Source organism: Ahaetulla prasina, chromosome 8 (assembly GCF_028640845.1).
Source record: "Ahaetulla prasina isolate Xishuangbanna chromosome 8, ASM2864084v1, whole genome shotgun sequence".
In the NCBI taxonomy this organism is placed as follows: domain Eukaryota; kingdom Metazoa; phylum Chordata; class Lepidosauria; order Squamata; family Colubridae; genus Ahaetulla; species Ahaetulla prasina.
The window spans coordinates 45,826,312-45,854,192 of record NC_080546.1 but is presented as its reverse complement, the minus strand read 5'-3'; the positions used below and the strand labels follow the sequence as shown (position 1 = coordinate 45,854,192).

General features: G+C 36.0%; 1 protein-coding gene across 1 annotated transcript in view; it reads right to left on the bottom strand.

Moving 5' to 3' along the window:
• Window positions 1-27,881, bottom strand: part of TNIP3 (TNFAIP3 interacting protein 3) — a 62,862-nt gene that overhangs the window by 9,224 nt on the left and 25,757 nt on the right. Inside the window, exons 5-9 of the mRNA XM_058193799.1 lie at window positions 12,980-13,054; window positions 9,776-9,841; window positions 8,156-8,287; window positions 3,779-3,886; window positions 128-247 (exon numbers count right to left, since the gene is read on the bottom strand). Coding sequence (XP_058049782.1) covers window positions 128-247; window positions 3,779-3,886; window positions 8,156-8,287; window positions 9,776-9,841; window positions 12,980-13,054 — 501 coding nt within the window. The remainder of the gene's footprint in view (window positions 1-127; window positions 248-3,778; window positions 3,887-8,155; window positions 8,288-9,775; window positions 9,842-12,979; window positions 13,055-27,881) is intronic.

The window sequence follows — 27,881 nt, the reverse complement described above, 5'->3', positions numbered from 1 at the left end:
CTTTAAATGTGTGTACAGGTTTTAACCTTGTGGTCATGGTAACCTCTGAGCACCGTAGATGCTGCTGCTTTCACAATTTTCAGAATTAACTGAATGTTGCAAAGAATTATATTCTGTCCACTCATACCTGTTCCTTGAGAAGTTCGATTTGCATTCCCATTTCTTCTTGGTTGCAATTCCTATCCAATGCCTCAACATGAGAACTCTGAGAGGATGCATTTTGGTGTTTCAAGATATCCAAAAGGGACTTAACCCCCAAAGGCAAAAGGCAAACAAAGAACAATAAGAGACATATATATATTTTCCCCAACTAATCCAATATCCAAATATCAACTCATTTTTTATAACAGTGTTGTGGCCCACCAGCGGCCAGCAGAGCTGGCAGCAGAGTCAAACAGTGAAGAGGTTGGGGAGGAACTTGGGCCAGTCCTGGAGGCTGGGAAAAGCTTGGACGAGGGCTCTGTATCGGAGGCAGAGAGGGGACCAAGGCCATCTGATAGTTATGTGCAGTCTCTGGAGTTTAAAAGCAGCAAAGCAGAAGAACAGCGAGAGCCTGTTCTCAGTGTGCGCATGCACAGAGCTGCCAGATGACAAGAACAATTAAGAAAAAGGGTCGACTTGGGAATAAGCTTGGAGATGATTGGCCCCTTCCATAAGACATAAAAGAAGAGTGAATGGGACATGAGCTTTTGCAGGAAGCAATTAGTTCATTTGGCCAATTCAAGATTTGAAAGTTTTGTTTGTGATTCTGTACCAAGTTTGGCCTTGCCCTGCATCTGGAAATTAGCTCTCTGGTAGTGTTGCATGTGAGATAGCTGGGTGTCGATAACCTTCCTCTGAAAGACTGTTTATCAAGCCTTGTGGACTGTAAATGAAAGTAATTTACAGTCGTATAAATAAAAGAGGTTTTGCGGGACTAAGATTGTGTTTTATACTTTCTAAGGAAGCCTAGGTCAGAACAGTTAATGTATACAAGATATGGTGTGACTTTTCTTCTATATTTGTTAGAATCACCTAGACTCTAGGTAATTTATAGAGTTGCAAAAATCAAACCAAAACTATGAATCAAACAAAAAAATGAGAATAGATAATATTTGGATAAAATAGTGTCACGTAAAGAATGCAAATCCATTGTCATTACTATAGGTCCTAGAGTAATGATAATGGATTTGCATTCTTTATGTGATGCTATTTTATCCAAATATTATCTACTCTCATTTTTTTCAAAATAATAATAGTTTTGGTTTGATTTTTGCAACTCCATTTCTCCCTTTTCCCATTTTAAATAAGTATACTGCTTCAAATGTACAATTCAACTATATATATTCTTGGAGGTAGAATTATATTCAATGAAAACTATTGCTATTTCCTAATTCAGTGCCAAATTATATTCAGTGGAGCCATTATCTAAAATATGGCCTGAAATCTTTATTATATACACCTGAAGCTGAAATGGGATTTTATAGGATGTAAACGAATAGAAAAACCAGGGATTGTACTATTACTACGCTAGTTACCTTATTTACTTTATAGTACCAATTTCAGGTTCTTGCAGAAACCATTATTAAACAAACATTTATCTAACCAAAACATTTAGTATCCATTTAATTTTCCCATTTTTCTAGCAAATGTTGGAGACGTCATCCATTTCCACTAAATTGTTTCCTTTATAGTGCAGAAAAGAGGATAGATCATCTGGGTATACTAATTTTATCTCTGTTCTGCTACCACATAATAGATTTAAATGAGCAATTAAATACCATTTTTCGTACTCATAGTATTATTACCCATAGCTCTGGAATATTCTGTGCCTTTGGTGTGTTTTGCCTGCTATTTTTTTTTTTTTGCTTTGTTTTATCACTTTCAATTGTGTGTCAATTTATTTTATCAGAGAATACGAGATAGTCCATGTAGACAATTGTTTGTTTAAGAAAACTTTGTAACTGCCTGGGTTCACATGTTAAATTATAATGGCATTTGTATGATTTTTGTTTAATATTATCTGCATGCCAACCAACTGATGGCATGCATCATCTTAGCCCAATATGTAAACTCCGTCAAACCACATTGTGGCAGATGGTCTAGTTCTTGCACTTAATTTTAAAATAACTTATTTTAGTTTTTAGATAATAGTTTATAATACACTATTAATTATAAACGAATTTCATCATTCAGATAAAAAAGATTTGAGGGCTCATAATCATGCACAATATCCACAAATACATTTGAATACAAAAAAATGTAAAGATAAACATTGTTCTCCCAAATACAGAATCACAAAACAAACTAGTGGTATTTATTTTCTACAAATTAAACTATTGCTGGCATATTTGTTGTTCTTTGAGCTTCCTGATCTATATACTTGGTCACAAATATCCTTAGATTATAAATAAGAATTTTAATTATACTTTTTGATTTCTTAAAATCTCATTTTGTTTCTCCATCTACACATCTTTACAAATTTATAGTGAACCAAATCTAACAACTTCCTTTTTTTGGTAATTTTCTGATCTCTGTTTCTTAGCTTTAAGCTTATAACCCTTTTTTAAGAAATAGATTTCCACAGGAAATATGTGTGAGGTTAAGCAGGAAACATATTTTAATTTAAACAAGACATTATTGGTTTTTGTTGCCTTCCTGATGGAAATATATTTATTTACTCGCAATGCTATATATCTGTAACATCCAGATAGCTATTGGCTTCTAGCTGTTCATGCCCAAAGATTCACATATTAAAATACCTGCTGCATTCTATGCTAGATAGAGAGTAAGGCAGCTGACCGTGATGGAAATATGCAAGACTAATTACCTATACAAAGGAGGAGTTTAACTCCTAAAAAAACAAAATAATATTCAGAAGCAGAACAGAGAGATTCCTTCCTGGTTCATCGGAGAATAATGAGTTGGATGTAATGGTTTGTGGAAATGATCTTGAGGAACAAGGGGAAGAAATGCTGCCTAGCAAATAATCAGATAAGAGAAGGAGGAGCTCCCAATCTCAACTGTCAGAGAAGGACCCCATCTAATTATTCAAAACTGGTGTCGAGGGTTTGTTCCTTCAAAGTTGCAAAATTCTGTTAATTTGCCTTACAAAAAGATAGAAAATTAGCTCATCTAGTTGTGTTCCCTGAAAGGGACGCAATGGCTTAGTGGTTAAGATGCTGAGCTTGTTGACCGAAAGGTCGGCAGTTCAGTGGTTCGAATCCCTACTGCCCTGTAACAGAGTGAGTTCCGTTACTTGTCCCAGTTTCCGCCAACCTAGCAGTTCGAAAGCACGTAAAAAATGCAAGTATAAAAATAGGGACCACCTTTGGTGCGAAGGTAACAGCCTTCCGTGCACCTTTGGCATTTAGTCATGCTGGCCAAATGACCACAGAGACATCTTCAGACAGCGCTGGCTCTTCAGCTTTGAAACAGAGATGAACATCACCCCCTAGAGTCGGGAATGACTAGCACATATGTGCGAGGAGAATCTTTACCATTACCTTTACCTTTACCTTTACCTTAGTTGTGTTCCCTATCTGTCTGGTTTATCAGGGAGCTGGCAGGAGAAAAGTACAGCAGGTGCAGTACCACTAGATTTAATTATGTTTTCTTTTCCTTATTCCTTTATATTTTTTTATTTTTTCTTACCATGAATGAAAATAGCATGATTAGTCTGTGTGCAGACATGGTAATCCATATAATCTACAATGAAATATTACCCAGTATGTAAGAAACATACATAAGTATGATTTTTAACATAGATATACGAATACTAAAACAAGAAGAATCCTACCTTGTTGAGTCGATTTATTTCACATTTATAAAGTATATTCTTTGTGCTTGTAAGGGTAGTTTCCTGTTTCAAAAACCTGTTCTCTTTCTTCAGTGTGTTCTTGTCTTTCTGGAACGAAAAATATATAAATACATTGATAAACTACAGATAATTAAATCTGCCCCCTTTCCCTAACAGATTATTATATACATTTGATGCCGAACATTTCAGAAACAAAACAACATAAAACTGATGCATAGCATATCCTTGAAACGGTAAAGAGTGACAAAACTCTGTTTATTTCTTCTTGGACTCTCTGTGGCCCATACATGCCATAAACAGTGCAATATAAGTGAAGAAATATAGCTTAGGGAAAATCAATCTTGGTGTTATTTTTATATAACTGATATCAGTCTTCAATCTCAAAAAAGTGACTAATAAAAAGGAAAATAAAGGGGATCTATAACTAAATGTTAGGTGTACAGTGTGTACAAAATATTAGGTGTACAAAATAATAGTGTCTTTACCTTCTCCCGGTTCTGTCCGGTTCTTGAGAACTGGTAGTAAAAATGGTGGGAGGCTCCACCCACCCACCCTGACGCTATATTTGGTGATCTGCACACCATTGCGAACTGGTAGTAAAGGTAAGTAGAATCCACCTGTTCTCCACCCCACACCCCATACCTTTTTTCTATTTAGTAACCAATCACCCTTCTATGTCCACTGAGTACATGTAATCCACTGGATTGTTTCAGAGGAAGGGATTTTCCTGAGTGGTATTTTTGAAATGTATTTTGTATTAATAAAAGTCCTAAGGTCTCCCCAATCTTCCATCATTTTTATTTCAGAGTACAAATAGTGCTATTTGAGCCTCATGGGAACACGGCTGAATGATTTAGAGCGATAGTTTATTTTACCTGATGAATTTATTTGATATATGCATATGACATCTCCTTTCCTGGAAATCAGGAGACTGAAAGTTATTCTTACAGTCAGTCTTTCTTTTCTCTGGAACAGCCCAAAACAACCCCAAACACATTCTATCAAATATTCCTTCATACAAATCATTTCTTCTGACATTTGTCAAGAAAAATAATTTAGCTTTCTCTCTGACTTGCTAGCTAATCTGTGTTAAGAAGCAATTATTTTGTATCGAGGATTCAACATGTGAATGATGAATTAGGCCAGACTTAGTGCAGAACAGCAAGCAGTTTTGAGGACTTTTTGCCCACCTCAAATTTTAAGGAGTTATTTAAGCCAACCTTGCAAAATAGTCACTATCTTGTGCATAGAGATAGAGAAATTCACTAGAAGCCATCCGATAAGGCTGCTCTCTACCTCTCTGGTTCCTCAGAACTCTTTCTGGACAACCTTATATTTTTGGGGTAGGTTTCGATCATTTTTTCCTAAGAAGGTCTAAAGCAGTGTTCCTCAATCTTTGCCAATTTTAGGATTTGGGGACTTCAATTCCCAGAATTCTTCATTCCCCCAGCATGTCTTGAAGTCAGTAGTGGGATTTAAATCCCATTGGTACCGGTTCGCTTGCATGTGCAGAGACATCCAGGTGGGTAGGCGGAGCCACCGCCGCTACCAGTTCGCCTGATGCGGGGTGAACCAGTAGCAACTCACCATTAGTTGAAGTTCCCATATCTTAAAGTCGGCAAGGCTGAGAAACACTGGCCTAAATTATCAATTTGGAACTCAAAGGATTTCTTGTAACAAATATGATATTGGAGATTCTTACAATGTACAAAAACAAGACAAATGGTAAATTTGACCACTACAAAAACAAATGACATATGAAGTCAGACCAGCCCACAGAAAGATAGTTGTTTGCTAGGCCAAGAAGAAAAATTGCATGTAAGACCATGTGATAATAGTCTCTTCCTAAAATGCATAAAGAATGGTGTTCACTTATTTCTTCAATAAACATTACTTAGAATTAGTAGACTTAGAGCCAGCTTGTCAGCTCTGCTGAAATCCTATTTAGGCAATCAAGAATGGATTGCATGTTTTGTTGTTGTACAGAAACTTCTTTAAGTTGGCAGAAGAGCAAGAAAAAATATTTTCAATTGGTTCAAAATCCACTTTATTGAAACTAATTTATTGGAATTAATTTCCACTGTGTTCCAGATGCCATAATAGTGAGTAATTTTGCTCTTTGAGAATCCAAGTGTCTGATGTAAAATAATATTGTTTAATAATTTTTAGAACATGAAAAATAGGAAATTGTTTTTTGAGATTACATTTCACTATCAAATATTCTCAATGATCTGTGGAATAAGATTTATTATCTCCTGAGTTTTTTAGCTGGATAACTAGATGCATTTGTTATGTGTTGTTGTTACCAGACCATTTCTTATCTTTAAGAATTCAGCAGATGAATAGCCTGAAATTTTCTCTGCCTAATAGTCATACCCATGTGATACAAGCAGATTCATAGTAAATACAAATTTCCCTAGAAACACCATAACTCATTGCTATTATGATAGTGGGGATATGGAAGATGAAACAGCCAGGATTTATATGAATTTTACAGTATATTTTATTATATTTACCCTCTTGTGGACTATAATCTCTAAAGAAACATCAAACCAAAGCTTTCAGGAGCAAAAGATTTTCTATGCTTCTTTTTACACCAACAGATTTACCATATATATACTTACACGGTCCTTACACGGGAAACCTTACATGGAAAAGATCCAAATATGCCAAGACCTACATATGGGGTGTGTGTGTGTGTGTGTGTGTGTGTGTGTGTGTGTGTGTGTGTGTGTGTGTGTGTGTGTGTGTGTGTGGCATATCTATCTATCTATCTATCTATCTATCATCTGTCTATCTATCTTTGGTTTTTCTCCAGAATTCTTTTTAAATTTAAATAATCAAAATAATAAACTATTATTTGAAAACAGAGTGCTAAATGTCTTTGTCCAAAGAAATTTGCTTAAATGATCACAAAATAAAATTGCTTCTTGGCATGCACTTAATAAAAACAAAATCTAATGCAAATATTAACTGAGCTGTGTTACTGTGCAATACGAGTGAGAGAGGCTTTTACAAGATCACGGTTCCTGAAAATAACATTTTCTCAGATTTCTCAAAATCCCATCTAATATACAGTATGCTCTGCCTTTGCTCCAAGAAAATTATAGGAGATTTTACCCATTACTGTTCCATTTGTACTTCACAGTGTGTAAAGTTTCCAGAACCCCTCTTGGTAAGAAAAGGGCCTGATTCAAATAAAATTGAATAACTAATGAATTTAGACAAGGAGACACTGATTAGATATTAGCACAATTTTCACTGACTGCAGCTAAAGAGAGAAACTATTTTATCAAAAATTTCTAATATTTTCTGATATTTTATTTTCTGTAATAACACATGTTAATATTTTCATTGGTTTTTGTAATTGTAATATATTTCATTAAGGTACTTTTGTATAGGTTTCATTAAGCTACTTTTGTATAGGTTTGATCATATTTGTTATGGTAGATGGGCAAAACAATAAAATCAAGGGATCAGTTGATTGATTCTGTTGTTACTATATTTTATAAGGTCAATTGTCAGTATATTACCGTACTTATAATCTGATAGATTTGAGCAGTTGATAATTTTATAAATAAAAAATAAACAGGATCTAAAAGAGCTAACTCTTTACGTAAATTGAGTATATTATAGAGACTGATTCTCCTCCAGACCACAGAAATACAGCATGTTTTGCTTCTTCACTTACATCATGGGTGTCAAATTCACCGCGTCACATTGCCATCACATGTCGTTTCGTGACACTTTCTCCATTCGTGGAGCTGGGGTGGGTGTGGCCTGTGGGTGACGCATTCGGCCCGCAGGCTGGGAGTTTGACACCCCTAATGTTAGGCTATGTGGACTTCAATCTCCACAATTCTTGAGTGGGAAATTCTGTGACTTAGAGTCAACACATCTTAAAACTGCCAAGGTTGAGAAATACTGATCTAAACAAAAATTTTTGCAGATTTTTTTTAAACTCTTCCTTTTAAAAAATGTTTAACTAAACTGTACAAGGGGACTCCATTAACGGGCCGGACAACTGTATTCTAGGCCTATAAAAACTTTATCTGGTTGGTCCTACATTACTTGAAAACTATTTTATGAGAAAGAAAGTAAAGTAAACCAGGTTTCTTGAATTAAAGAGAACAGTGAATGACTGTGAAAATATTTCTGAATGACAGCTCAACAAATGTAAATCTTGTTTTCTTTTGTCAATAGCCACCAAGTTAAAGGTAACTCTTTGCTATTTCAGTCACTTTTCAACTAAGCAAGATGCACAAATACAAACACTCTAACAATCAACAGTAGAAACCAGGCCTAATAAAATCATTGGCCAGTTCTCCTACCATTTCTCCTACCCAGTTCTCCTACCATTTCCTGCGCTAATTGGCTTCTCAGGAAGTCTCCAAGTCTTTTGCACTCTTCCTGTGTTTTATATCTTTCTTGTTCAAGATCCCTAACAATCTTCTGCACAGTTTCCAGTTTTTCTTTCATTTCCGTGATCTGCAACATGATACAAAATTATGTTGTAAGATACATAAATACATACATACACACACATACATTTGTTCGTTTTTTGTGCCACTCATCTTCCCTACAATGTGACTGTAGAAATGAGTCTTTTATTCTAAGATGTTTCATCAAGAAGCAGCAATTGGAAAATACAACAGTCCACTCAAAAACGTAAAGGAAACCACTGGCAATAAAATGTATTTTAGTCAAGATCTAGGAAACTAGATCAAAATATAGTAATCAACTATTATCACAGAGACAAGCTTATGTAAAACTGACAAAATGACTTATCTTCTGTCACAAAACTCCACAAACTGTCTCTCCACTGCAGTCCTTGGATGTTTACAGTATAAATTATACCCTAATGTCAAATGTATGAAGATTATTAAGAAGTTATATGCAAAGTACATGGAAAACTTGCTTAGGTTGCTAACACTGAAGTTACTAAATTACTCAAATATCATTTTCCATTTTTTGGCCCTTTACTAAAATTTCTAATATAAGGTTAGAAATGAAACCCATGGCTTTGTGAGTCTCTCTTCACTATAAGCTCATTTGAGCAATGCCCATGGCACCATTCGAAAAATATTCAGCAATTCCTACATTGTCAGCTTATGTTTTGTTTGTTTGTTTGCTATTTTCTTGCCAGTAGCAGAGATGACATATTTTTTCCTCCAAGGTGCCTGAAGATATATTATCTAAGATACTGTGGGAGGAAAACTTAGGAGGAAAGCATAGGACAAACTTCTGACGGAAGTAGTGCAAAAGTCTCTAGTTGCTGTGATATTTTTTTATTATTTCCCATTCCTTGATGTTTCAAAGAAAGTGAACACTTAAGTATCGTAATCTAAGATTGGAATGTAGGAAATTATAACAGGCTGATGAAATAGAAGTATATTTTTTCTGCTACTAATAAAGGAAATTTAAAAGAAAACATTATTGTTACTGTTATTACATGTACAGTATATTTCTATTTTCTGTAAGGATTAAATGTCGCAGAAATGTCAGGTTTCTCTTGAAAATATTAGATAAAGTCAGGGGGTCTGAGAGATTATATGACTGACCTAAAATCACTCCACGAGCTCTAAGGACAATGGGAGCCTGTATCTGAGTCTCTGTGATCCCAATCCAAGACTTGTACTTACCCATTGTCCCTATTAATTATGAATATTCACAACCAATGATTTTTCTGCATATTTTATATCAAAATAATAGTTGGGAATTTTCATTTAGCTTTAAGTCTTATGCCTTTATCTGTTCTGCAATATTATTTTCTCTTTTCTGCTTGGTATTACACTATTTTAGATTGTTAAGGGCAATATGCTGACTCTGTAAACCGCTTAGAGAGGGCTGTAAAGCACTGTGAAGTGGCATATAAGTCTAAGTGCTATTGCTATTGAAGTTAAAGGAAAAATAACTATTCATTGCAGAAAATAGATCATATTTGAAACAACAGTGCATCTTTGTTATTGGTTTTACCTTTTTTTCATAATACTGTTTCATTTGTCTGAAATGTTGATCCCATTGATAGTTCACTGACAAAAGCTGAAATGATTAAGTGATACTTAATACAATATTTTCACATTAGTTTTAAATAATGTTACACTATTTTACCATATAATCTTTAAACTGCTACGCTATTGTGGGTTTTACAATCCTCTACATTATTATATTAAATACAAAGCAGTTTTTTAAATATCATTGGCATAAAATTCTTCTATAAAATGTACACACACACATATATACACACACATGTATGTATGTATGTATGTATGTATGTATGTATGTATGTATGTATGTATATAGCAGTAGTGTAGGCAATGTTGAGATTTTACATTTAGTCTAGGTGTTAGCTATAAATATCACCAGCTTAGTTTTGGAGAAGATAGGGAAAATATGTAGTTTTTAAACTACGGATATCTCAAACATTTAAAGCTTTATGGATTCTATCTTTCTCACCTTTTCTTTATACAGTAGTCCTCAACTTACCATTACAATTAAGCCCAAAATTTCTATTACTAAGTGAGACAGTTGTTAAGTGACTTTTGCACCATTTCATCACTGACTTTTGCCCCATTTCTTGCCACAGTTATTAAGTGAATCACTGCAGTTGTTAAGTCAGTAACACGGTTATTAAGCAAATGTGGCTTCCCCATTGACATTGCTTGTCAAAAAGTCACAAAAGGTGATCACATGACCACAGGACACGGCATCATCCTAATTATGAGTCAGTTGCCAAGCATCTGAATTTTGATCACATAACTATGGGGATGCTGCAAGTCACCTTTTTCAGTGCCTTTGTAACTTTGAACAGTCACTAAATGAACTCTTGCAAGTCAAGGACTACCTGTACAATTCATGACTGTTTACATTGAATACATTGTATTCTTAAGAATATTTAATCTATTCTGTAATTCAGAAATGAATGAATATGAATGAACGTAAGTGCCAGGCAAGAGAATAGCTTGGCAGATGAGTCAATATGCTGTAGCAAAATTTACTGCACTAAATTCTCAATTCAAACTGCCTATGGGAATTTCCAAGATGTGCAGGATCCTTTACATTTCTGAAAGTTATTTCACAATATAGCATTAGCTTCTCTCCAGCTCATTGGTGTCATGTTATAATTACTCTGTGTATTTTAATATGCAGAGCTAGTCTCACAGGCAAAAGACTTCGTTGCATATTTAATAAAAATCAATCTCCAGTAATTTCTTATTCCTGAATAAGGCGCACATTGAAACATAATTATTATTTATTTTTCTATTTCTATCAGAGATAATGCATGCAAATAAAACATCTTTGAAGAAATGCACGCAAAATGTCTCTATTAATAATTTTGATCTGAAAATTAATAGAATAAACTTGTGTTTAAAAGGGGGAATGTTACAAAAATATGTCTGAATGCTTATTATACTACCGATGGAAAAATATCCAACAGGAATTTCAAACAAGCAGCTTTAATTAATATATGTATTTGCTGCATATATAATGTGTTTCTGTTACACACAATGTGGTAATATTATGCTCACATCTAATTTTTAGCCACATGCTTGAAATAGTCCACGCATAGGACAAAGTTAAACATAACTTTAATTTCCTACATGCAAAAAATGTAAAAATGTGTGCCACTAAAGTTATATGGGGAAAAATGTCACATAACTGTGAGTTTATCAAATCATAAAACTGTGAATAACACATGGAAAATGAGAAGTATAAGTTTATATACTTAGTTACCTATATCATACTTCCTAATCTGACAGTCTACAGATATATTTATTTATTTCTGAGATTTAATCCCAACTTTATTATTTTAAAAGTAACTCAAGGGCTGAACATACCTAATACTCCTTCCTACAACACTGTCAGTTGGGCTGAAAGAGAGTGATTGGACCAATGTCATCCAGCTCGATTTCATGCCTGAAACAGTCTCCTAATTTTTAGGCCAGCACAGTGGTGGGTTTCTACCGGTTCGCCCCAGTTCAGGCGAATCAATAATGGCGGCCACTCACCCGGACATTTATTTATTTATTTATTTTTATTTATTTTGTCGAATACATATTAAATAATATATATAAGTATAAGCATGAATTGAATACATAAAATGAATACAATTAAAGGGAACATTAGGACAGGGACGGCAGGCATGCTGGTTCTTTTATGCACGCCCCTTACATACTTCTTAGGAATGGGGTGAGGTCAACAGTAGACAGAACCCCCGCATGTGAGTGAAGCGGGCGTGCACACACGTGCGCTCCCAATTTCGAACCAGTAGCAAAGGTAAATGGAACTTACTACTGGCCCAACATCTTAACTGCTATACAAAATTGGCTGTCCTATTCTATAACATGCAGAGTTCCCAGTGAGAATTCTGGGAGTTGCAGCTCAAAATACCTGGGGAAAGCTTGATTGAGCAGTTTCCTAAAAGACAGGTACCAAGTATAGTAGGTGTTAAGAAGTTCTGCTATCTCATTCTTCTGTTTTATCATTTTCATCACTTTCTCCTTGCAATGGACCTATCACTGGTTTTGGGGGTTTTTCCCCCCTCTATTTATCTAATAAAAAAATGTTTTTGCTATCTCTTGCAAACCCTCACTTAATCTGTGCTTTAGCCTCACACACAGGCTAAATTCCTAAAGTTTCTGGAGACCATTCTTCTTTGTCTACATATTCCATTTCTTATTCATGTAACTTTTTTCCCATCAGGATTTTAGAGAGTTCTGTATATATCTACATAGGACTATTTAAATTTCTTCCATTTTCCTTGTAGGAATTATTTGATTACCCCTTCAGCATCTCATTTGTAGAAAAATGTAACCTGAAGTCACCCAAGATCTGGCAACTATTGTATAAACAATTTGGTGATTCTGAAAGGAATTCTCGAATTTAACTGTTGGATTGCACATTATCTTCATTGGCGTCCAGAAATGCACTGCTAGGTGCATTTCTGGACACCAATGGCTTGCTTGGCTAGGCATCTGCTTGGCTTGCTTTTCTGGCAAACCACAAATAAGCCTCTTTGATTGAAATGAATCATCAAGAGACCTGCCATGAAGTTTTATTCTTGTTCTTCATGTGTAGTTCTCCTTTCATGCAGACAAACCCATAAAATAGTATAGAAACTGTGTTTTTGAGAATCTTAATCATTTTGTTCAAAGTACAACAAAAATTGTTTCAACTTACCTCCTGCTTCTGCTTTTCTAATGATATAATTTTTTGTTGCAGTGGTGTATCTGTTAAGTTCTTTGTAAATATACGCTACAAAAACAAAATGATTCAGTTGAAAAGAAATCTATTTACTATTTAGTAAAAGAAAAATAGATGCCAGTCTAGATTGCAGCTAATTGTTCCACTGTAAATTAGGTTCTCCCTGAAGTTTCTTTCCTTGGTCTTTCTATTTCTGTGAAATGTGACATTGAAAGTGTTTAATATCTGAAGTTTGTTATGGTAGAATATGGTATATTCTGCATTAGAATATTTTAATTTTGTTGTTTCTATCATTATAGAAAGTTGGAAACTATTATTAGGCTAATATATTGAATGTTAATCTGATTGGGTACTTGGAAACTGAATTGTTGAATTGATTTACTTTCAGACTGTTAGATATTGACAGCCTGAAGGTTTCACTCAGGTCCGTTGTTTAAGTGGGAAGAATACTCAAACCTGATTGGTAGAAATCCCTGACAGCTTCCTATATAAAGGCAAGCTGTCAGAAAGGCAAGCTGCTGGATTGTGGATAGTTACCGAATAAAGAGCTGTTGTCTGAAGCCTGTCTCTAGTCTTCACTCACCCAACTTAACACTGGTGACAAGGGTGGGATTGTGAAGGAGAACTAGGACAAAGAAAAGAGCTGACAACAAGACATTCAGCCAGGTGGAGGAAGATGAACAATGGCCATTTTGTGTGCCAAATTCGAACAAGCGAAAAATGGCAAGCATGTCTACCTTCTACCCACCTACACCTTTTGACCCTACAAAAGAACACTGGGACATGTATATGACCCGATTCAAATGCTTCATGGAAGCAAATTATCTCCTTGGGTTATCGGACAACTGAAAAAGGGTTCTCTTCCTCAGCCATTTAGGCCACAATGTGTTCGACACAGCAGAATCCTGTCCGAAACAACTACAGTGCAATCCGTGCTATGGCAAGTGCTTCAGAATGTGCTGAAGACTCACTACGCTCCAGTCCCATCCAAGATCGTGAGATGTACGAATGCAGAAAGATGGCGAGTCCATAAACCAATATATTGCAGCACTTCGAAAAGTCACTGCTCACTGTGAGTTTAGAGACTTAAACAATATCCTTTTAGATCAACTCATCTGCCAGGTACAAGACCTCTGCCTGCAACAAAGGCTTCTAGCCAAAACCAACTTAACTCTGCAGGCCACCTTAGATGAAGCAAGGGCCACGGAGTCATCAAACAGAGTGGCCGAATCGCTCCAGAAGCTCGCCACAGCCCCAGCGGCAATGAAACCTACAGCCACCGTACACAAGGGCCACTACCAGGATAAAGAATCCGATGGTAGCAAGGACGAGGTCTATTGCACAGAGAAAAGGAGAATCACAGAGCAAGAAAGCAAACGGCAACCATGTGCCAGCTGCAGAGGCCAGCACCCAAGAGCATCCTGCCATTACCAAGATGCCATCTGCCGCATATGCGAATGAAAGGGGCACTTGGCGAGAGTATGCAGGGCAAATTTGCCCACCAAATGCACAGCCACCTCAGAGGCCAATGTGATGACCTGGAGCATGACACAAAGGCAACACAGCCAGAGAACTGATATGAGTCCCTTTATTAACACCAACTGTGTCCCCAATGTCCTTTTCAACTCTCCGGCCTGGAGAGAGCTCTTCCAGCAACCTGTAATAGTCTTTGGCTGGCAATACTTCAGTCCCAAACATTGTAAGCAGAAAACTTCTAACAAAAAATCCAAAGGCAAGACAAGGTAATTAATCCGGCAGGGCAAGCAAAATAAGGAATCCCACAAGTAAAGTAGCACAGCAGTAAATCAAACCAGTTGGGAGGATACCAGGATTCAAATAAACACCAGTTAAATGCAATGTTTGTTCCCAACAACTGCCCCTCCCATTTGCCTCTACTTTTAAACTTTATCAGCAGCTGAAAGAGGATCAGGTCCCTTTCCTCCCTCGTAAACCACACAATCCACGTTGCTTTCTTCTCTGTTCCTCCATGCGCTGCCTAGGATGAAGAGGAGGTGGGCCTTGGTCTTCATCTGAACCCGCTCTCCCTTGTTCTACATCTCCAGCGTGGGAGGAATGCAGCCGCCATCAGCTGCACCAAAGCCACAGCGGCTACAAGATTGAGCAGGAAGAAGAAGCACTAAGGAAACAAATTGTTGAAGTCAGGTGAATAACTAACTCACAAAGAAATTGTACTTTAAAACTTTTTTTTATTATTTACATTTATATCCCGCCCTTCTCCGAAGACTCAGGGCGGCTTACACTGTGTAAGGCAATAGTCTCATTCTATTTGTATATTTATATACAGAGTCAACTTATTGCCCCCCCCCAACAATCTGGGTCCTCATTTTACCTACCTTATAAAGGATGGAAGGCTGAGTCAACCTTGGGCCTGGTGGGACTCGAGTCTGCAGTAATTGCAAGCAGCTGTGTTTAATAACAGGCTTCTTACAGCCTGAGCCACACCGCGGCCCCAAACCTGGCACAAGCCTTGGGGAAAAGGCTTGTGCCAGGGTGGCACAAGCCTTTTCCCCAAGGCTTGTGCCAGGTTTAGGGCAGGTTTAGGGCCGCGCTGTGGCTCAGGCTGTAAGAAGCCTGTCTCCAAAGACCTATGCAAGGGTCCTTTTTGTAGACTTTAGTTCAGCATTCAATACTATCATTCCAGACATTCTTCTAACTAAGCTAAACCAGCTACAGACTTGTAAGTGGATCACAAGCTTCCTAACAAACAGGAAGCAGCAGGTGAAGCTAAGCAAGATCACATCAAATACCTGTACAATTAGCACAGGGGCCCCCCAAGGCTGTGTGCTCTCCCCACTTCTCTTCTCTCTGTATACCAATGACTGCATCTCCAATGATCCATCTGTTAAGCTACTGAAGTTCGCAGATGACACAACAGTGATTGGTCTCATTCGAGACAATGACGAATCCGCATATAGACAAGAGGTCGAACGACTATCCTTGTGGTGCAACCAAAACAATCTGGAACTGAACACACTCAAAAGCGTAGAAATGGTGGTAGACTTTAGGAGAAACCCTTCCATACTTCCACCTCTCACAATACTTGACAACACAGTATCAACAGTAGAAACCTTCAAATTTCTGGGTTCTATCATATCGCAAGATCTCAAATGGACAGCTAACATCAAAAACATCATTAAAAAAGGACAACAAAGAATGTTTTTTCTGCGCCAACTCAGTAAGCTCAAACTGCCCAAGGAGCTGCTGATCCAGTTCTACAGAAGAATTATTGAGTCTGTCATTTGCACCTCTATAACTGTCTGGTTCGGTTCTGCAACCCAACAAGAAAAACACAGACTTCAGAGGATAATTAGAACTGCAGAAAAAATAATTGCTACCAACCTGCCTTCCATTGAGGACCTGTATACTGCACGAATCAAGAAGAGGGCCGTGAAAATATTTACAGATCCCTCGCATCCTGGACATAAACTGTTTCAACTCCTACCCTCAAAACGACGCTATAGAGCACTGCACACCAGAACAACTAGTTTTTTCCCGAAGGCCATCACTCTGCTAAACAAATAATTCCCTCAACACTGTCAGACTATTTACTGAATCTGCACTACTATTAATCGTTTCATAGTTCCCATCACCAATCTCTTTCCACTTATGACTGTATGACTATAACTTGTTGCTGGCAATCCTTATGATTTATATTGATATATTGACCATCAATTGTGTTGTAAATGTTGTACCTTGATGAACGTATCTTTTCTTTTATGTACACTGAGAGCATATGCAGCAAGACAAATTCCTTGTGTGTCCAATCACACTTGGCCAATAAAAAAAAAAATCTATTCTATTCTAAACTGCACCAAACTTGATTGCAGAAAATATGACTTCAGCAACAGAGTGGTTAATGCCTGGAATGCACTACCTGACTCTGTAGTTTCATCCCAAAAACCCCAAAATTTTAACCTTAGACAAACTACTGTTGACCTCACCCCATTCCTAAGAGGTCTGTAAGGGGCGTGCATAAGACCACCAGCGTGCCTACTGTCCCTGTCCTAATGTTCCCTTTAATTGTATTCATTTTATGTATTCAATTCATGCTTATACTTATATATATAATACCTACTCAATAAATACATACTCAATACGTACTCAACAAATAAATAAATAAATAACCACAAATGGACTAAATCCAATTCCCCTTGAATTCCATTCACCCTGACCTAGACAAAACAGTGCTATCCTTTGAGTAGATTCCTGTAAGTAAGAACAATAAATCAGTTTAATTGGACCTTCACATGTAGGTCTTTCACAACTGACATATAAGCTGTTTAATAAGCCATCGTAAATTCTAGCTAGAGGAAATTAAAATGATTTTTAAAAAGCTTCAGTCAAGGTGTTAGTATTTAATATGAGTCATTGGAAACTCCAACTTTCAAACATTAACTAGACAATTTCGCTTATGTGCAATCTGATGCATGCTGATATTGAAGGGCTCTTGTCCTTCTTATAGAATAGAAACTTGAAGATTTCAGTTTTATATCTACTTGGGAATACAATGCTATTGGTACTGGAAGCACTTACTCTTGAATAAATATGCATAAGATTACACTGTTAGTAATACTATGTAGTAGTACTACTACACTACGTAGTATTGTACATCAGACATGATCCAATATGTCAAATTCAGGGGTGAAATGCTACCGGCGAGTAGGAGCAAAGACTGGGGCTGTTCGGAGAACTGGTAGCAATCTCTGGCTGGCCATGCCCCCGAATCAGTTTGCGGCCCATAGCCATGTGCGAAGGCAGGCAAGTGGAAGGCAGGAAACTGAGGAAAGCTTGGCAGGGCTGCAGAGAAAGGATCTAGAACAGGGGTCACCAACCTTTCGGACCTCAGGGACCACTAAATCCATAATTTTAAATCCCATGGACCACTAATATGATTTGCCTAATGACCAGCTAGGTGGGCGTGGCTAGGTGGTCATGTGCCTGGGTGGGCGTGGCTGGGCCAATTCGATATCACTCATATTGAGGGGCACCTCAGCGGCCTCTACTCACTCCTCTCGTGTCAGCCACTCCTTGCCTCCCCACCCAGGCTCCTTAGGGCCGCAACAGGAAGCAGTTGTTGGAACTAAGCAGCCACCACAAGGAAGAGTTGGTAAAACAGTTCAGTTCAAATTGGATCTGACCGAGAAGGACGCTCAGCAGAAGCACCTCACTGAGGACTAGGAGCAAAGGCTTTCCAAGCAGAGGGAAGACCTGCGGGAGTGCAAGGCCAGGTACCAGCGTCTGGAGACTCAGTGGGCTGAGATGGTCAGCCAGTTCCAGGCCATGATGCAGTCCTTCTGGAACAAGGCCCTCTGGCTTTTTGCCACCGGCAACACTTTCCTCCAGCTTTCGCCCCAAGTCCTGTACCAGGAGGCTGAAGCAGACCCCAAGTTGGAATTTCTTACCCCACTCCAACCTGCACAAAAAGGCCCTGAGGGGGAGACTCTCTGCAGCAACACAAATGTTCATTGCACGTATCCGGCCCAGAGGCCCTGATTTAGTGCAGCATAAAAAAATGCAAATAATTCTTCTGCGGACCACCAAAATTTTCTCGCGGACCACCAGTTGGTGACCGCTGATCTAGAAGGTAAGCCAATGCTGGCAGTGAGGGGGGGAGGGAGACCCACTGTGCTTGGCCTCGGAGGAACCTGGCAAGCTCGCTCACCTTTTGGGCATGGTCTGCTCGGCTTTTGCACTTGGCTTCCATGGGACCTTTGGCTGACTGCTGACCGCTTGCCTTCCACCCTGCATCCAGCCCATGATGGGGAATACGCCGCTTCTGTGCCAGACCACCACCTTCGAGTCCCTGGAGGGCAGGGTGTGCTCTGCCGCACAGGAAAACTCCCCAGCACAGCACAGTTCTGGGATGGCAGGGGAGCCCAGGCAAGCTCTGCCACTGCCACTACTGCTGCTGAGATTGTCCACGTGGCAAAACTCCCCGGTACAGCACAGTTCCGGGATGGCGGGGGAAGCCAGGCAAGCTCTGCTGCTGCTGCTGCTACTGTGTCCGGGCAGGAAAACTCTCCGGGAAGGGCTCTGTAGCTGTCTATAAGCTCAGACCAGGTGTGTGTGTGTGTGTGTGTGTGTGTGTGTGTTTACATGTGTGAGAGAGAGTGAGAGAGAGAGAGAAAGAAAGAAAGAGAAAGAAAGAGGAAGAAAGAGAGAGACAAGAAAAAGAAAGAAAGAAAGAAAGCTTATGACCACAATTGTGCCCCAAATTTTGGTTGCTAAGCAAGAGCATTGTTAAGTGAGTTTCACTACATTTTACAAGTTGGCCACACCCACCCGATCACATGACCACCAAGCCACACCCATCAAGCCATGCCCACAGAACCGGTAGAGAAAAAAATTAGATTTCACCCCTGGTCAAGTTGGTGTGCTGATGGTAGCACATTACAAAATAGTGACCACAATAGGTAATGTTACATAATACTTTTTCATTGTTACATACTTCCCTCAGTGAAAAATGATTTCACAGAGAAATTGTCCCACATTTCAACGTAGCACTATATTATTGTTTAGCCTTACAATACTGAGTTATTGTGACTTTGACACACTTTATACTTCTCTTTTGTTCTATTTCCAAAGCATGCCTGTAAAATATCAAAAAATCTGTTTCTGTTTTAAATCAAATGCAACTTTAAAAATCGTCCAAACCCTAACAAAGAAGCAAATTAGATTTACATACTAGTTTAAAAATCATTAAATACCATTTTTCTGGATAAATACTGTTTTTTACTACAATGCTAGGTCCAGACTAGAATCATGTATTTCTGTTTTTCTCACCAAAATATTTTAGCATTTGCAGTGTGTAAGATTCATTTAAATATTTCACTTGTTCTATATTATATACCAGTCACAGCCATAGGATGAATATGGAACACATCCGTGATGATTAATTTCACAAGATATCAGATTCTCAGATACAAGGCATTTTGCTCCATCCCATTTCATTGAATAGAAGATATTAGAGTTCAAGCACTTTGCAGATATATTTATGACACTAGCACGTAGACTTATATACCACTTTACAGTGCTTCACAGCCCTCTCTAAGCGGTTTACAGAGTCAGCATATTGCCCCCAATAATTTGGGTCCTCATTTTACTGACTTTGAGTCCGGTGAGATTTGAACTGCCAAATTGCAGGCAGCAGAAGTAACCTGCAGTACTGCACTCTAACCACCGCGCCACCATGCCTCACTCATTATCATGTGTGCATCATAATAAAAATGATGAATGTTGTTCATTTTCTCTGAATAACTAGATCACACTTGCTCTATGAGAATGGGCAAACTAGGTTCTCACTACTACAAATTCGGGGCCACTTCTTTGCTTCCTTCACATATCTTATGGGGTATTAGATTTCAAGGCCATGCATGCAAATTATTTTACCATCAGCTAGCATCAGAAATTATATATAGGAAGGAGAGATGTACCTTCAGCAAGCATAAATCAACATTGCCCCCCCAAAAAATTTAAAAACAGGAATGTTTAGGAGCATACCTTAGGGGCAAAACAAGATTGGCAAGGTGTAGATGTAATCTCACCTGGGCAATATTTTTTAGAACAATTTGGACAATTTGAACAAGCTGGAATAGTTCTACCTTCTATGAAAATGAATCCTCACAATAAACCATTTAGTTACAAAATTATCACTTTCAACAGGAAGTTTAAAATTCTTATTAGAAAATACATATTAAAACAGAGGGAAAATCATGATTCATTTAAAAATTCCAAAAAGCAATATATTTAATCGCAGTGCATTAAAAAGTTATTATTTAATAATAATTTTGTGAATTCAATTCAATCAGTATTTTATTTGCTTTTTTATTCTTTATTTATTGTTTCATTTGTTGTTGTTACTTTATTATTGATCTTCCTCTTCTTGTTATTTAAAATAAGATGTTATGAATCCACAAAGCACACATTTCTTGGAGTTAAGCCAATATAAATGCAATAAATGAGGAAGTGCAGCCACAATTTCAATTATTTGTGAAATACATTAAAGTGAAATTTTTGTTTTGTTTTTAAGTTGAATAACTGATACTATACTAGAATGAAGCAAAATAACGAATGAGATTTTTTCAAGGCATTTATTTATTTATTTATTTATTTATTTATTTATTTATTTATTTATTTATTTTGTCATATCAATATATGTAGGTATCATACAAAAAGATTAGATAATATATATAAACAAATATATGAGTAAATATAAGGAGGTATAAGCATATATGTGTATAGGAAGAAGAAAAGAAAAACAATAGGACAGGAACGGCAGGCACGTTTTGTGCGCTTATGCACACCCCTTATGGTCCCCTTAGGAATGGGGTGAGGTCAATAGTAGACAGTTTTTGGTTGAAGATTTTAGGATTATGGGAAGAGACCACAGAGTCAGGTAAAGTATTCCAAGCACTGATGAGTCTGTTACAGAAGTCATATTTCTGCAATCTAGATTAAAGCGCTTGACATTAAGTTTAAATCTATTGGTTGCTCTAGTACTATTGCAATTGAAGCTGAAGTAGTCTCTAACAGGAAGGACATTACAATAGATGATTCTGTGAGTTAAACTTAGGTCTTGTTGTAGGCGACGGAGTTCCAAGTTTTCTAAGCCTAGGATTTCAAGTCTGGTGGGATAAGGTATTTTGTTGTTTTCAGAGGAATGGAGAACTCTTCTTGTAAAATATTTCTGGACACGTTCAATTGTATTGATGTCAGAGATGTGGTGAGGGTTCCAAACAGGCGAGCTGTATTCTAGAATTGGTCTAGCAAATGTTTTATATATACTTTTATAAATTTAAAATAAGGAAAATGGGCTTTGGAAATTTTCTCACCTAAATGTATAATGTTTTTATTTCTAAAATGCAATAAACATTTGAAACCATTTACTTGCTGCCTGGATAGAAAATCAAGGTTTAAATCCATATGTTTTGAGTACTGTCTATGTAAAACAGCAGACTATAATAAGCCATCAATACCTGGGCCTTATTTGTGATACAATATACTGCAGGAATTATTAACTGAATCTTGCTTTGTAACAAAAAGCAAGAAAATTGATGATTATTAACTATACATTACATCTCTTAGCGATACCTGTAGCTGCCCCACAGAAATGGAGGCAGAGATTCACTTCAAGTCAAACAAACTGTAAAGAAGAAAAACATGCACTGGCTGATTATATAAAAGACAGCCAAGGACAAACATTGATACAGGTTAAAAACTGGAAATTACAAACTTGGAAGTTTGTTATTTACAGGAAACAAAATATAAATACTGAAATATTTAATAAAAATACAAAAAGGAATCCATGAAAAAGCACTATCTGGTCAATTTCTTCTAAAGGCCATGGAGAAAGTGGATACAGATAAAACTTGGCCATGGTTTACAATTGGAATTTATTAATTCCAATTAAATTTTGATTTAATTTTAGCTGCTGATTTTTGCTGCTTAAGAGCAAGCTATTCAAACTAATCTAACAAAGTCAGAATTGAAAAATCATCAAATGCTTCAAAATGGAGATTGTGCAAAGAAGCAAAAGAAACAATAGATCATATACTCAATATATGTCAGAAGATTTTACAAACTGATTATAAATGTTAACATAACACATGGCACATACAAAATTATTTACTGGAATATTCATAAAAATTATCTTGTGCCATTAATGAAAAATCAGTGGGAACATATAACAGTTGAAAACAGTTGAAAATGAACCAGTTAAAATATTTCCAAATCCAAACTGATAATGTTTTGGGATATAACATAGCAGAATTAAGAGTGGTTGATAATAAGAAGTATGATAATTGATGCGGTAATACTAGAAGACAATAGATTACAAGGCAAAGAAATGGAGAAGATCGCAAGTATCAAGATCTGAAAATTGAAATTGAAAGTTTGTGGCATAAACTGGCCAGGATTGTCCCAGTGTTTGCACACTAGGTGCCATGTCAAAAACCTTAGACAGCATTTAGAAAATCTTCATATTGACAAAATTTCTATCAATTACAAACGGCTACCCTGCTTGAATCTGCACATATACTACACTGAAACATTATATGACATCTTAGATACTTGGGAAGAATTGAAGACATGTGAAAGTCAAATCTAGCTAAAGAACTGAAGCTCTGATATTATACTGTTGTGTATATACACTGTTGTATATATAATAATAATGTAACAATAGTAATAGCAGCAACAATAATAATGTATTAAATATTCATATATTGGTATATATTTATAAAGTAACATAAAATGATTGAATTGCCATAGACACCCCTTTAGACTGGGAACATACTTACTTCTGAAATGCTTTCTGAAGTTTTCTTGGATTCCATAACAACTTGTCTCTGCCCTGAACAATTTTGGCTCTTGCTTTTTTCAAAGGGCTTTAAATCAGCAATATAAAGAAATCATGTACATTATTATAGAATCAATCCAAAGAGGAACACTAAAACTATAGAATCAGGAATGTTACATGAGAATTTCCCATTTTTTTTCTGCATGTAAAATGTTGAAAGCAATGGAACTTGTATTTGAATCTTTCATAAAAGGGGCTTTCCAGAATATCTCAAGCATACAGCCGATGATTAATGAATAAAGATAACTGTTATAAATGCAAACTGCTATTTTCTTGTTGCCCTTCAGTTGTTTTTGGCTGGGGTAGGACTGCACAGGCAAGAAAAAAAATAGTAAATATATTGTCTCCTCACCACCATCCATGATAACCATTTCCTACCAGAATTTTTTCTATGCTATTTCCCACATGAACCGGAAAGTTTTCTGATCACTGTTAACACATCCTGGATATTTGCGCATGACAAGGAAATGGGTGAATCATATTTTATACAGCAGAAGAATGACTGTAAAATTTTAATACCACAAAATATGTCCTTTATAACCCAGGAATGAACTTCAATGGAAGTTAACTAACTCTTGCAAATAAACACATTTTCTCTATTGTGAAAATTGGTGGGTTCAAAAGGAAAAGAATTCTGGAAGAAACTTACGTTTTTACTTGAGTAGAATAGAATTTTGATATTATTTCTAATCACAGCAATAATAAATTTATAGTAACTACAGTATACAGTTCTTATGAGCTTTTCCCTGTGTGGGAAGAACATTTGCTAAATTAAGAGTTTAAAGTTATATCCCTTGGTGATACAGATCTGGATTGACCCATCATTATCTTAGTCAAAAAAGCAGAGCAGTACAGTACAACTTATACTGTCTATTTCGTTTTTGTTTAAAATATTTTTGTAGACATTCACAATTCATTTGATCGTTTGCCATGCAAAGTTACACCATGTTTTCTGAACTAATGTAGATTTATGCATTAAATGAAGTTTCCTTTGATAACTGTATCGATATAACAGCAGACTTTTCTAAATATGAATTGCAAATATTTGCTTGACAATGTTAATCAATAATAATGCTTTTATTAAAAAAAACCAGATTTAACCTGATAACTTACTTCAAATAGCAACTAAAGCTTGAATAAGTTTCTAAATATTCTGGAGAATCTTTCTCTCCTGTTTTTCTGAACCACTTTCAGTGCAATTTCAGGCTTTGGCTGCTACTCATTCATGAAAGTCTTAACTTTAAAAAGGGAAATTCACATTTACACATATAGATATATTGTGTATTGTTTTCAATAAAGACTTTCCCCCCCTAGAATTTTAGGTTAATTTTTGAATTTATAAGTAACAGATTAGAAAATTTTGCCTATTCCCCATTATTTTCCTTGGTAGCTTTTTTACTACATGTCTGAATCACCATTTATATTAATAACTTAATAGGTATATTGGACAGATAATTAAAATGCAGTATATAGGTGAATAAGAATCTATTATACTTGAGTTCTGTGTAAGAATAAGAATGGAAATATATCACTTTCTGTGGGTGTAGTATATGGTAGTTATATATAGTTATTCGCATTTAAAATTTTACCCATTTGTAAACGTGGGTGGCTTTAGAGAAACCATAATTCACTATTTCAATTTACGAGGGAAATTGTTATGACTTCTATAGTAATCTTGAAGCTATATATTTCACTTAAGAACTCTCCATAAAATATGGGCATATTTTCTCTCTCTTTTTTACATGAAAATAGTGAAACAATTATGTTAAATATCACACTGTTATGTGTTGCATAATCAGTACCTTTCTAAGAAGATGCTAAAGAAATGATATAAAATGTTAAGTTGAAAGAAATAATGCCAAAAAAGCATACTTTTACTATCCAAATATCACCCTAATAGAAAAACCCAGGTTATCAAATTTCACAGGAAAATTGGTCATATATGTTTTTTTAAAATGCCTGTAATATGTGGAACTGTGAGCTATTTCAGGTAAGCCAGGGGTGAAATCCAGCAGGTTCTGACAGATTCTGGAGAATTGGTAGGGGAAATTTTGAGCAGTTCAGAGAACCAGTAGCAGAAATTTTGAGTATGGAGAACCAGCAAATACCACCTCTAGCTGGCTCCAGAGTGGGGTGGGAATGGAGATTTTACAATATCCTTCCCCCAGGAGTAGGGAGGGAATGGAGATTTTGCAGTATCCTTCTCCTGCCACCCCACCAAACCACGCCCACCAAGCCATGCTCACAGAACCAGAAGTAAAAAAAAATGGATTTCACCACTGTAGGCCAAAAGAGTAATAAGACTATGTGAGGATTATAAAAATGTTTCTTTATTGCTATAGTGTACATTGACAAAATCTTGAAAGAATCTTGAAATCATGCCAGAATTTTCTTCTGTATTCTCAGATACCAAACAGATTCAAGCCAGGATTATCTTGAGTTTCTTTCTCATGCTTTCTCCTTTCCCAGGAGTTTTTGAGTTACTGTTTGTTTTCTCTTAACAGTTCTTGCATTTCTTCATCAAATGTATCTCTGTGCACCTCTACAACAGTACCAGGGAAAGGAACATTTGAAAAAATAAAAAAGAAACAAAATAAAATAAGTTGTAACTTGTTATATTTCTACATTTCTTTCTTTCTTTTCTTTTCTTTCTATTTCAATAAGTGTAGGTAATTTACAATTAAAAAATTAAAAGCAAAATATGTCATAAAAATTATTGGTTATACCTAGAACCTGCAACTTGCACATTTATGTGATTAGTAAACAAGGAGTTAGAATCCAGGACATATCTCTTGTCATGTTTTAAGAGCTGAAGAGTAATAGTATATTTTTTTCCACAGAGTGTTTATATCTCTACCATCAAAAACTATTACACTATTACATAAAGAGAGGTAATAATTACATATAGTCTAAGAGATTTCCAGAGAATTTAACTGAATTTGTTTTACTGAAATCGGATTTGTAGGGGAAAAGTATGTTCTTGTTTCCAAAAATTAGAATATTTGACTCTGCATTTCAAAATGTATTTTAAAAAAATCTTTCATTAAGCTTTTTAGTTGTTATTATTGGGACATAAATTGAAGCACTCATTGTTTCCCCAAATTCATTAAAATGTAATATAGTATTATAAATCTCTCTTCTTTAGATTTCCAGATTATACAGTAAATTTTTCACATGTATAGCTACTCCATTTTTTTCTCACCTGGGTGAAGCCACATTTTTTTACTGATATATTTGCATTCCAAGAATTTTCATTACTGTTTTTAATGAACATCTCTTGGAAACATTTAACATATGATTTTCATTGCTTACCTTTAAATGTTTTTTATTTGAAATAAGCTATACAACACCTTAATTTTACTTGAGATATATTAATTTGGTAAAGGTTCTCAAATATTTATTATTCCTTAGCAAACCCATAACTAAATAGTATAAAATATTTGCCTTTAGATTACAATGTAACAATGAAGAAGAATTTATGACAGTATATGCATGTTTCTTACAGTATTATATACCAACAGAACTCCTTTAAATAAAGTAAGCACCATTTTGATCTATTATGGCAATTTGAAGTTTTCAATTATATTATATACAGCTTCAAACAGACTCAAAGGCATAAAGATTTTGATTACTCAACCTAAAAGCACAAAAGGAATATACAATATATTCTTAATACAGTTCTCCTTAAATCTAATATTTATGAAATATAAATTATGGAAATTGCCTGCTCAGATTTAAAAAAATAAATTATCTGCTTACAGCTAAGTAGACATAACTGTACAACAAACATGTTCCAATTACATCGTAAAACTACCATATTTGAATAAAATATGACTAAATGATAACAATGCAAAAACTCATTTCCACTTTACACTAAAAAAAGTTTAAGAAAAAAATGCCTTTTTTCCAGATTTTAGTAAAATTTACAATATGTATTTTATGACAGGAACAAATTTCATATGGAATGTTTGGTCACAGAAAGAGAAAATGTTTAATATATTAGGCAATTTGATCAAAGTCTGCAATATTGTTTTCCTGGGTTCTTGTTGTTTAATTTACTGAAGATTTTTTTATTGATCTCAAATTTCATGCTACTCAAAAAATGCAAGCAATAATTTAATTAGTGACAATGAAACCCTTTTGCAGTGTAATTTTTGATTCCTTGGAAACAAGAGTCTTTGGAAGACAAGAATTTGGAAACAAGAATTGCTATCACAGTTTAATATAGTTGGGAAAAATCCCTGCAAAGCACAATGCAAGCTAGAAACCTCTGCCAGTTTTCAAATCACAGGAAACCTTCAAACATCTTTGACCAAATGTGCATGCAGTACAAAGAACCATGCTGAAAAGTTCAAGAATCCATGATATAACATATATTCTCTTTCAAGATTTATTTCTAAAATAAAGACACTGACTTCCCAAAAAAATCAATAATATTCTATGGTTTGGAAGACGAGGGACCAATTTTTCCTTCCTTCTTTCATCTATGCAAATTAAGGCTCT